This window comes from Mustela nivalis, assembly GCF_964662115.1.
Source record: "Mustela nivalis genome assembly, chromosome: 3".
NCBI classification, from domain to species: Eukaryota; Metazoa; Chordata; class Mammalia; order Carnivora; family Mustelidae; genus Mustela; species Mustela nivalis.
In genome coordinates, this window is record NC_139022.1 from 144,667,123 (window position 1) to 144,679,633 (window position 12,511).

The 12,511-nt window shown below is 37.2% G+C and overlaps 1 protein-coding gene across 2 annotated transcripts in view; it reads left to right on the top strand.

The window, feature by feature from the left end:
• EMB (embigin) overlaps positions 1-12,249 on the top strand; it is a 46,606-nt gene extending 34,357 nt beyond the window's left edge. For both annotated transcript variants that reach the window (XM_082723246.1, XM_082723247.1), the window contains 5 exons: positions 3,306-3,433; positions 5,726-6,005; positions 6,770-6,803; positions 10,984-11,038; positions 11,852-12,249. In XM_082723246.1, the coding sequence (XP_082579372.1) occupies positions 3,306-3,433; positions 5,726-6,005; positions 6,770-6,803; positions 10,984-11,038; positions 11,852-11,869 (515 nt within the window). In that variant the 3' untranslated portion in view covers positions 11,870-12,249. The remainder of the gene's footprint in view (positions 1-3,305; positions 3,434-5,725; positions 6,006-6,769; positions 6,804-10,983; positions 11,039-11,851) is intronic.
• The last annotated feature ends 262 nt before the right edge of the window (positions 12,250-12,511 follow it).

The following is a 12,511-nucleotide window of genomic DNA, read 5'->3' on the forward strand; positions in this document are numbered from 1 at the left end:
GTTTTCCTATATTGGTTATTTGCCTGCAGTAGACTGCTGTCTGGGTTCCCGGATGAGCCCAGAGGCCAGTAGTCACAGGCTAAAGAAACTGAACAAAAGTAGTTAGTTAATAGGGAGAACACGTACATGAGAGACACCATCTTTATTGTTATTTTAAAAATGCATGTGGATAGCAATTATTTTCTTATTTTAAAATTTCACTCATAGATTATGTCAAAGTACCAGTTGCTTTATTCTCCTTTTTCTTGTTAAAACCAGTATGTGGGGGTGCCTGGGTGGCTCAGTGGATTAAGCCGCTGCCTTCAGCTCAGGTCATGATCTTAGGGTCCTGGGATCGAGCCCCGCATCTGCTTCAGCATCCCTGCTGAGCAGAGAGCCTGCTTCCCCCTGCCTGACTTTCTGCCTACTTGTGATCTCTCTGTCAAAAAAAAAAAAAAAAAAAAAAACAAACCAAAACCAAAACCAAAAAACCAGTATGTGGTGAGCGGGCCCTTTTTATTCTTAGATTTTTATGTAATATGTAAAGTTATCATTCCACATGTTTCTTCTGCTCTATTTACATTAGTCTGAAAGCAAGATTTTCTTTTTAACTTTTTAACCATAAATTAATTTCTTGTTATGGTAAGGAGAAATAATGAGGTGCCCTGATTTAAATTGTTTTTAATTTATGCTGAAATTGTAATCCTTACACAAAAATCTTACTCAGCTGCTTTCACCAAGTACATGAAGGTGTGTTTCAAGCAGTAGAATTTGTTTCACAGCCTCACAAAATTCTTTAATTGATGTTATTAAAGGATCTCAAAGCTCCTCTGTTTTTTCATTCTTTGGGGCCTTGTCTCCTGTAAATTCATCCCCTTGAATTTTTCATCATTTTACTCTTTTGGTCTCCTTTCTCACATGGGCTGGGTGGTCTGTAAAGGATTCAGTGTGGAGCCTTTCCCACGTTTGGGGGGTTTTTATGTGTTTCTACAGTTCTGAGATGTATTCAGATGAATTTCCAGTTCTCTTTTTTTTTATTCTAAATCTTTTTTCCTCTCTGTTCCACATGACCAGCTGACCTAGAAATCATTCTCGCACATGATAATGATCTATCCTAGTAAGCTGGCTCATGACCACTAGGTAATAAGGCTGTGGGCATTACAAATTTCAAGGGAGGTCAGTTAAGAAAAGCTGTACCAGTACATGATCAAAACTTTGTGGTGTTTACTTTGCACCAAACACTTTATTTATTATGATCTCATACTTAATCCTTTACAACAACATGGTAGGATGGGTTATGACCTACTGAAGTCCTCAACGTTAGTAACACTGAAACTGTAATTTGAGTATATGTACTTCCTGGACCCAAATCAATTCTTGGTCATATCATGGCCACATTATGCTAACTTCCTTCCAACACTTAATGACCTGACACTTGAAATGGACACATATTAACCACATATTAACTAAATATCCCTCAGCCTGTTGGTGACCGATCAGAATGTGGGACACTGGTGGCCTCAGTCAAAAAGAATGCTCAGATTATCTTCTGGCTGAGATGTCTTAGATAAAGACAGTCACATGTATTCATTCTCTCCTCTCTCAGGAGTACCCTAGTGATAGCTGACTAGGTTTATGAAGTATTAGTTGGTGATTATAAATTTTGATTGGCAGTTCACAGCTTTAGTTGATTTAAAATTGTAGACCATTGAGTTCCATGGAAACATGTTTCCTTGGTTATGTAAAGTGTGAGAATCGATTTATAGATTGCTCTTTTATCTTTCGTATGAATTACTTGAATCACTAATGCTGACATGGGTGACATACCTTCCTCTTATTTGTGTCTCTTTTTATTAGCACTGCCTCATTCAATACCCAGCTGGTCAGCAGCCTTGATGAAGGAGAGGGTGATATGTGAAGTTGTATTTAGGCACACTTTATTTATTTTTAAAAGATTTTATTTATTTATTTGAGAGAGAGAGAGCATGCGTGCACAAGTAGGGGGTGTGGAGGGGCAGAGGAAGAGGGAGAAGCAGACTCCTCGCTGAGCAGGGAACCCAACCCTGGAGATCATGACCTGAGCTGAAGACAGATGCTGAATAGACTGTGGCTTCCCATTAGGCACATTTTAAACAATAAGGATAAAAGGAGACTGCCCACACCAATCATTGTAACCTTAATCACCTGAGGACAGAACTCATAAAGAAATCCTATTCTCCAACCTCTGTTAACACTTCCATGGTAGTTACACAAGTCAGGATTTCTTTTCTCATGATTACCAACTAATTCCCCTTTCCTCATCTTTATGATTCATCCAGCAAACGCCAATTATCTTTGGGTAGTACAAAGCCAAGATCACTTAGAAAATGTATTCAATCTAGAAACCTAACTTTAGTACTTCAAACCAATCTTTGTATTTCTACCCTGGCCAATCCCAAAACAAAATATAAATACAGGATAGCAAGGGAATATCAAGCAATATTTATAAAATTTGTCAATAGAGCATTAAAAATTCATACATGACTTTATACTTTCTCTCTGTTGCCAAATAAAAAAAGGAAAAACAAAACATAAAACCAAAAACTTGCTAAAATGAATAAAAGAAAGAAAGTAAAAATAACCTTCATTGGTCAGCCTACACCTCCAGTATAAGTGCACATTCAATAATATATCCTTTGAGGTCAGTGAGAAGAAACTGATTCCACGATGGAGTTTGGGTGGAATGCTTTCATTGCTTTGCTTATGTTCTGATGTTTTAATTTTCTTTACCAAGTTATTCATATCCTTATAACTTAATTTTTCTAAATTCAGTGGTCATTTTTATTCTGTTACTAATGGCACCTACCTCAAACTTTCTTAGGAAATTTATCATCCAAAACAAATAAACAAAAACAGGAGAAAAAGAGTCATAGAGACAACAAACCTGTGGTTGCCAGGGGGTGTGGTCTGGTGGGGGAAATGACAAAATGGGTAAAGGGCATTGGAGGTAGGGGACTCCAGTTACGGCATGGATAAGTCTGGGGATGAAAGCTACAGCATAGGGAATAAGGTCTATGATATTATAATAGTGTTTCATGGTGATAGATAGTAGGTACCTGTGTGGTGAGCTTAACATGTAGACCGCTATGTTGTACACCTGGAACTAATGCAATACTCTGTGCCAACTATACTCCCAATTAAAAAAATAGTTTCACATTATATGAAATTAAAATGATATAAGGAAAATCATGCTGATGAGAACATGGAAGGGGAATTTGTCTTCAACTTTAATACATGTCCCTATTCAAACTCTTACATTAACGTATATTTCTCTAAATGTTTCTTAGTCCCTGAAGTTCAAAGAAAAAACAAACCATTGATCACTTACGTGGGGGATTCCGTTGTCTTGGTGTGTAAATGCCAGCACTGTGCTCCTTTAAATTGGACCTGGTACAGTGGTAACAGGAGTGTACAGGTAAGCTCATATTTCTGTGATTTGAAGAAATAAATTTTATTTATAATTTTACATTTTAAATTTTATTTCATAAATAATATTAACAGACTCAGAATTCCTAGGACTATTTGTACTTCCGTTATCTTATTATTTAGTATGTCTTCATGAAGCAAGAACCGTGGAGTTGTCCTACCTTTCATGTTTTTAGCGTCTTACGTTACACATCAGAAGAGACTCTTAATGTGTTATTAACCAGTACTTTGTTTTTTAGATTTAGCAACTTACTTAAATTTTTTGAAAGGAAGTTATCATTCATTTTTAGTTGATGAGTTTACAAAATAACCCTAACAAAAACATCCTTTTTTCTTATCATTCCATGAAAGTATCTAGAAAAAAACAAAAGGTAGGTTTATTTTCCAACTTCTGACTCTGGAAACATTTGTGAAAGAATTTAATACAGTGATGACATTTGAGAAAAGAATAAAAATTTGGTAACTTAAACCTAGGTCTTGGGTTCTTTCAGTAAGTGTCATTGGCCTCTTTTGGCCTTCCAGAATCCAAAGGGAGGCCAAATACTTTACACTCCCACTAAAGAATTAATGGCTACTCAAAGAGCTAAGAATAATAAGAAATAATAAGAAGAAATAATAAGAAGAAATAATAAGAAAATCATGAGTATTCAGAAAATCATTCCTCACTTTCTTTCTTCCTCCCAAAGAGCTTCTAATAGCAGGGAAATTAAGGACATTGTCCTTCACGGGACACCTGTCTATTGCTCTGGTACTAATGAGCATTGAAATTAAAGTCCTGCAATGGCAAGCTATAATCCTAGGAGGGACAGACAGTATGAGACTGTGTAGATCTTACAAGGAAATAGTAGGTTCCTTAGGCAAAATTGATAATGCCATATCCCGTTGAAGGGACCAGAGGAAGAGACTTAAAAGGGGGAGTGACTGATCCTGTGGTAACGCTTGTTTGAGTGTTCAAAGAAATCTCCAAATCACTTAGGAACAGACCTAAATCATTAATATTTCTGCTTCATTTCTTATTGATGATTAGGAAAGGCAATCATTTTAAGTCGATAAATATTAACAAACATATATGTGAATTTATTATGATAAATATCATTTGTAGTGGCTTGAAATAAGCCCAATTTATTTCTTTATATGTGATACTGTGCAAAAAAAAAAAAAACCTAAATCTAATTGTATTAAACTCTTATAATGTGGTCTGTGTTTCTCTCCATTTGCTGTCATAATTTGCTCTCCATTTGGCCCTAAGCATGGGTCATATTGAGATGTGAGGAAAGTGTAGGGCTGTGAGAACAGGTTACAATGTCAAGTCAAGTGTTTTTTTCAAAATGGAGACTAACCATTTGGAGGTGATGCCTCCGAATCACCTGGGGTGCCTGTGAAACACGCATGGCTTTGAGGTATCAACTCCGAGTTAGAGAGGGTACACTTGAACAAGCATCTCAGACAGTGGCTGGGCACAGGGAGCCAGGTCGTTTTAATTTGTCGGCAGGGAAGGCAAATAATAAACTCACAGACTGTCCTTCATCCGAAAACTTCCAAGAATATTTGTACGCATATCAGCCTTTATTGAGCAGTGCTGCTGAGTGACAGCACAGTGAAGGCATCAAATAGCCTGAGAATAAGTTTTAATTTAAACGGATTAAATAACTCAGCTCCCAAAAGCTTAGTATGCCTCTGAAGAGGCTGGGGAAAATCCAGTGAATCTCAGGAGTCAGCTTACCTGAGAAAGAAAGAAACTCAGATACGAGAAGACAGGTGTGCAAAAGACCACAGATCCAGGCTCACAGTGGATTTCTACCATTCCCGCTCCACCAGCCTCACAGGCCTGCAGATTTCATTCTCATTTCCAGTCTGAGGAACTCCCCGTGCCAGGACGAGCCAGTGATCTTCCTTTGTAGGAATGAACACATCTAATAGCTTCATTCATTCATTAATTCAGGAGTTGATTTGATGTGTGCCTGCTCTTGTGAAGGAGGAAGTAGTTTGAACAGCTAGTCGGGATTAGATCGAGAAACCCAGAGGGCTGGGATTTTTCTGTATCTTTGATTTGAATATTTACCTGCGATGCTCTACACTATAGTTTCAAACAAGGAGTACTTAGCACTGAAAATATTCCTTCCCTTTGCTACCTTTAGGAGATGAAGCTCTTGGACTCTGTTACGTAAACTTCTCATAAACTTTACTATGCCTTACAGCTTTTGCTCAGAACTCGATCATTTAGGACGTGTGTCTTTTATGCAATATGATAGGAATGCATTTTGATGTTTTCTTGTATTAGGTTCCTCTTGATGTTCACATGAATGATAAATATGCGATCAATGGAACAAACGCGAATGAAACAAGGCTTAAGATAATGCAGCTTTCAGAAGACGATAAAGGATCTTATTGGTGCCATGCAATGTTCCAGTTGGGCGAGAGCCAAGAAAGTGTTGAACTGGTTGTGATAAGTTATTTGGTGCCCCTCAAACCATTTCTTGGAATAGTTGTTGAAGTTATTCTTTTAGTGGCTATTATTCTGTTTTGTGAAATGCACACCCAAAAGAAAAAGATGCATACAGGTAAGATTTTCTTTTTTAGATAATGTTCTTATGTTTAGATTTAATATATTATAATGGCTTTAGAGTTTGAGGGAAATATCTAACTTCTGTTATTTGGAGTGGTATTCATTTAACATTAATGGTGACAGTACTGTGAGCTTATATTGACGGTCTTTGTTTCAACTTCTTAAGAAATTTTAGTATGAAAATATACTTTTTCTCCTTTTGCTTTGGTGTTACTGGTACCTAAACACCAAATAGGTGATACATGCTTTGGTATTAGGATATTAGAAGATTCCCTGATAGCTTAACGTAAAAGATCTCAAAGACAAACAGTCTTTTCCTTAGATAACTCACTTAAAGATATTTTATCAAACATTCTGGAGTTCTCATAAGAGACACATTGTCTGGTCAGTTCTGTTTTTGTAGCATGTGCTTGATAGACTGCAGGTTGAGAAACCAATACTCCCCTAAGAAAATTTATCTTACATTCTGCATTCTTTTCTGATTTTGTACGAGATTTTTAGTAACAAAGAAATACAGGTCAATCAGTCTGATTTTGAAAATTGCAGGCACTAGACTATGCTCGATCAAAATTGCAGGTAAGGTCTGGAGAGCAGGGAAGGAGAACGTGATGGACGTGCGGCATCTCACGTTGTATGTCTCTCTCATTCCAAAGAGGGAAACCACACATTGCATTCTTAACATGGGGAAAGTTGAATTCAACATACATGCTCCATAAGAATAATGAACCAATCTTAATGAATTCCTATTTTGTTATACAGATGATGGGAAAGAATTTGAACAAGTTGAACAGTTGTAAGTATAACTTTTACAGATTAATTTTCACTTGAGTAAAATACAGATAAATATGGAATTGAATAAAAAGTTTGTGGTTAGACTAGGTATTTACTCCAAAGATACAGAGGCAATGATTGGAAGGGGCATCTGCCCTCCAGTGTTTATAGCAGCAATAGCCAAACTACCTCTGTCCATTGACAGAGGAATGGATGAAGAAGATGTGGTATATATAGTCAATGGAACATTACTCAGCCATCAGAGAGGGTGACATCTTACCATTTACATCACCATGGATTGAACTGGAGGGTATTATGCTGGGTGAAATAAGTCAATCAGAGAAAGACAATTATCATATGGTTTCATTCATATGTGGAATATAAGGACTAGCGCAGAGGATCATAGGGAAAAGGAGGGAAAACTGAATGGAAAGAAATCAGAAACGGAGACAAACCACAAAAGACTCTTTTTTTTTTTTTTAAGAGTTTATTTATTTATTCATGAGAGACAGAGAGAGAGGCAGAGGGAGAAGCAGGCTCCCCATTGAGCAGGGAGCCTCATTTAAGGACTCAGTCCCTGGACCCCAGGATTGTGACCTGAGCCGAAGGCAGATGCTTAACCATCTGAGCCACCCAGGCACCCCACCATGAGAGACTCTTAACTATAGGATACAAACCGAGGGTTGCCAGAACGGGAGAGGGGTGGGAGGAGGGGTAACTGGGGGATGGGCATTAAGGAGGGCATGTGATGTGATGAGCACGGGGTGTTCTATGGAACTGATGAGTTCTTGAAGTCTATATCTAAAACAAATGATGTCCTATATGTTGGCCAGCTGAATTTATTTATTTATTTTAAGATTTTGCATATTTATTTGAGAAAGAGAAGACAGAGAGAGAGAATCAAGGGGTGGCGAGAGAACCAAGGTGGTGACCAAGGTGGTGACCCTAGGATCATGACCTGAGCCCGAAGGCAGACGCTTAACTGACTGGAGCTACCCAGGCGCCCTGGCTAATTAAATTTAAATTAAAAAAAAAAAAGTTTGCTATTAGGACAAAACCACAAGAGTATATTATGTGTGTGTTATTTTTTGTATACCTCCATGTTGAGGAGAGGCATGTGGAGTTTGCCTGTCTACATTAGGATCCCCCCTCTACCATTCATTCACTTTTTACGTCTCTGTGCTTCAATTTTGCCTTCAACAAAATGACTTTAATTATAGTATTTGTTTTATAAGGCTTTTGGATTAAATGATATTCTGTATGTAAAAATGCTTAGCATAGGCTTTGATGCACAGGTGTGTTCAATAACCATAAGGAAGTATTATTTGTATAAGTCAGTAATTCTTAACCCTGGCTATATTTTTGGTCACTTAGGATGTTCCTTAAAAATACAGTTACTCAGAATTTATTGGATCTCCTGGATCAGAACCTCTGGGATTGGTGCCTGGACATCTGGATTTCTTTAAAATGTCTGTCCCTGATTCTAAGTCTCTCTCATATGGACAATCACTAGTCTAGAATTTTTTTGGTCACTGTTTTTGAAAGAACACATATTGGTCCCAGGTTCACTTAACAGCCACTTTGTTCAGAGTGGAACATGAGGAGGGCTGAGAAGAAAATTATCTGGGACATAATTCAGTTTGGTGAAGGTGGGAGTGACTAGTTCCTCTCGGCAGAGGATTGAGCGTGGAATCCAGTGATGGAGCTGCGTGAGACTGGGATTCAAGTCTGAGTAACGTAGCCGAGGGCTGGACCAAGAAAAGGAGATCAGGATAAAGCAGCTAGAAGAAACGTAGGAAACGGAAAGTCCGAGCCAATATAACCAACACAGAATGGCACCTACCTGGAGTTTATCTTCAAACGGCCAGCACAGGTTCTGAGTGTGGTCTCTAGCCATGGGCAAAGAGCAGGAGTGGGGTGGCCAGCTGTGATTTAGAGATTTGTAGACATTAGTCACATAGTTATTTTTATTCAGTTCACATATGGCAGGTAAAATAAATCAACAAAATATGAGCTTCAACAGTAAGGTCATCTCTCAGGAGTTCTGTAACCTCGGATAGGAGAAACAAACAATGTTGTCTTGGCATCAACTCTTAGAGTTGGAAGGAAGCTGCACCTCTTTCTGGTGAACTTGGACATTCAGTTTATGGTGCTTTGAATGTTTCATCTTTTTGATTCCCAGGTACTGATTCCCATTCTTAAACTTGGAGTCATGTAAAAAATAAGACAGTCATTCAGATATTTCAAACAGTTACAGCCTTGCTCAAATGCTGTTTTTCCAGCTCAGCTATCCCAATGTTTCTGGCCACTCATTTCCTTGCAGTCACATCTGGAGGCTGCTCCTGTCTCGGTGGATTCTGGTTTGTCTAAGACACATCCTGAAAGGGTAGCACCAGAACACTATGGAGTAGACTTACCAAATCTTAACTTAATTTTCATTTATGTAGCTTATCCTAATTTAAAAATATTTTTAAAGTATTTTTTTCTAGAATTCCTTAGGAGGAACGCCAAACTGATTCAATCTACAGTAGAAATGATTTACTTTCTTTTCTTTTATTGATAATTGGGATAGTGTACATAATATTCTCTACCCTGTATTGTTCCATAGACAGCACTGGCAGTGTTAAAGTTTTTAGTTTATTTCTTATTTCAATATCTTTAGACTTATTACAAGTATCAAGGGCACATGAACTCATATGCAACAACCTTTTTACCAGTGTTCTTTTAGAATTTTTAGTTAGCAATGCACTTTTTTTTCTTTAAAGTAATCCCTATACCCAACATGGGGTTCTAAAATTTTTAGTTAGGAGATAAATTTTTCTTGATAGAATATATAATATATATTAATATATATAATATAGTATAGTGTAATATAATAATATATAGTATATAATGTGATAGTATTATTAGTATGCTTTCTATTTTATACTATATTAATAGTATAAAGGGACACCTGGGTGGCTCAGTTGGTTAAGCATCTGCCTTCGACTCAGGTCATGATCCCAGGGTCCTGGGACCAAGTCCAATATCCAGCTCCCTGCTCAGCAGGAAGTCTGCTTCTCCCTCTCCCTCTCATGCTCCCCCTGCTTATGCTCTCTCTCTTTCTCTCTGACAAATAAATAAATAAATCTTTTAAAAATTATATAAAATAATAGAATATAATATAGTATAATAATACTATATATAAATATAAATATATATATATATATATTTATCATTACATTTTCTATATAATGCATATATGTTTAGATGTCAGGAAGAGTCATAGAGTTCCCTGATGAAAATAAATCTTAAAAGCAGTGCTAAATGTGTAACATCAAAACAACCTGTAACTTCAGATATTTCAATGAGGAGCTCATTCATTTATTTGATCCACTCATATATTTAATCCATATAATCTCACCCGCTGGCCTCTCCCCCAAATTTGAATTAGGTGGTTGAATTTACTTTCTGATGGTGATAGCTTAATGAGCTCAGGCCTGCCCGTAAAACCTAGAAGGGTATTCTGGGGCGCCTGGGTGGCTCAGTGGGTTAAAGCCGCTGCCTTCAGCTCAGGTCATGATCCCAGGGTCCTGGGATCGAGCCCCGCATCGGGCTCTCTGCTCAGCGGGGTGCCTGCTTCCTCCTCTCTCTCTGCCTACTTGTGATCTCTGTCTGTCAAGTAAATAAATAAAATCTTTAAAAAAAAAAACAAAAACCTAGAAGGGTATTCATTATGCACTCTTGTTACCCAGTTTAGTCATTTTTGTCTTAAGAATCTGAAGGTCACATTTGTAATCTTGCCCTGATGTGCACTGTATAGACAACCACATTTAACCTCTAATTCATTGTAATAAACATGTCAGATCACAGCACCAGTATCTCACATGCTGACAGAACTTCTGCTTGGCTGTTATCTTGCCGGCCTCAAAACCCCTCACAAGTTATGGCCATATACCTAAGTCTCATTCATGCTGGGGGAGAAGCCGTTTTCCCTCTGCATAAAATAAACAGGACTGGTCACTGTCCTCTGTGGCAACAGTTCTTCTCTAAAGCAATGCTAGAAAAACAATATCAACATTATGAATAAAACATTTTTAGGAAAAATTAATTATCCCTATTGACTTTTATGTTTTAACCTGATGGCCATGATATAGATGATGTTTTGACTTGATTTAGTGCAGTGTAAATACTTCGTGATTTTCTTTTTGTTTTCCTTACAGGAAATCAGACGATAGCAACGGAATAGAAAATAATGCCCCCAGGCACAGAAAAAATGTAAGTTACTTCCAAGTGATATTCTTTTCTTTCTTTCTTTTTTTTTTTTAAAGATTTTATTTATTTATTTGAAAGACAGAGATCACAAGTAGGCAGAAAGGCAGGCAGAGAGAGAAAGGGAAGCAAGTTCCCTGCTGAGCAGAGCAGAGAGTCCGATGCGGGGCTCCATCCCAGGACCCTGAGATCATGACCTGAGCCGAAGGCCGAGGCTTTAACCCACTGAGCCACCCAGGCGCCCCTCCAAATGATATTCTAAATAAAAGGTAAAATTCCCTATACACAGACTATTATCCCAGCTACATTTTTTGGTTTCATATGAGATCTAGTCATTCACTAAGGGTTTGAATATAGTTGTTTAGAATATTATGGGAGAAAATATATAGTTATACAAACATAAATGACACCTTTTTTCTATCAGAGAACATGTAGCAACCAATCTAAAAATATATCTTCTGTACCACCTATATATACGTATATATATTTGTCACCAAGGGCTAGTTCCTTCTACTTTTCATAGTCCCCCCCCCCCCCACCTTAGGTTTTCTGGATTCTCCTTTCTTTAAATTCTCATATACTCCCATATATTTGGGAATATGAACAAATCCACAGTAGCTTATTTTCTTTACTGATTAGAATAAAAATATTCAGAGTTGATCAACATTTTACCCCCAAGTATTTAGAAAACAGATACTGTTAGTTTCAGCAGTGATTTGGATCACTCCTTCCTAGCACTTTTTGCTTTGCTAAAGTGATGAAAGTTATAGAATAATCAGGACATACTAATTATGTTTCCTTGTGCTTTATTTAACTCAGGAAGCTGTGAGCCAGTGAAAGCAAAACATCGTGTCAAGAGTAATGGGAAGATGTATAGTTTCTACTTCAGCTTTGTTTATGTTTCCTGTGAAGAACATCTGAGTTTTTATTTTTACAAGGATGAAAAGTTTATGCGATATGCTCAGCAGTAGTTTTGCAATAATACATGCTATCTCAGATCCAAAGATATATTTTCCTTCTGTGATTATTTTACATTAAAGCAAGGTAAATCATATTAAATATGTTCTATGAGCTATAACCCAGGATAACTAATTTCATCTTGGTCATCAAGGGATGCACAGAAGAGATACCAGCAAAACCAGTTAGTAGTACATGAACTAATGTCATTCAAGACCTGTGTATAACCAAAGAATTCATTAAAGAGAAAACTTTTGCCATTTGCCTTGTTTTTTTTTTTCCAATTATGCTTACTATGTATAGAAATATTTGTAATAATTTTCATGTAATGTTCACCCTCTGTCATATTGGATAAAAACATCTTTATTAGGAAATGAATACGTTCTGCCTTTGCTAATGATTTGTAATCTGCAGAAGAAAAACATACATTTCCTCCACAAATATTGGTTTAAGGCAGGGAAATATAACCATATACTTGCCCCAAATCGCCTATCATACAAAAATACGTTTCCCAATCTTTGT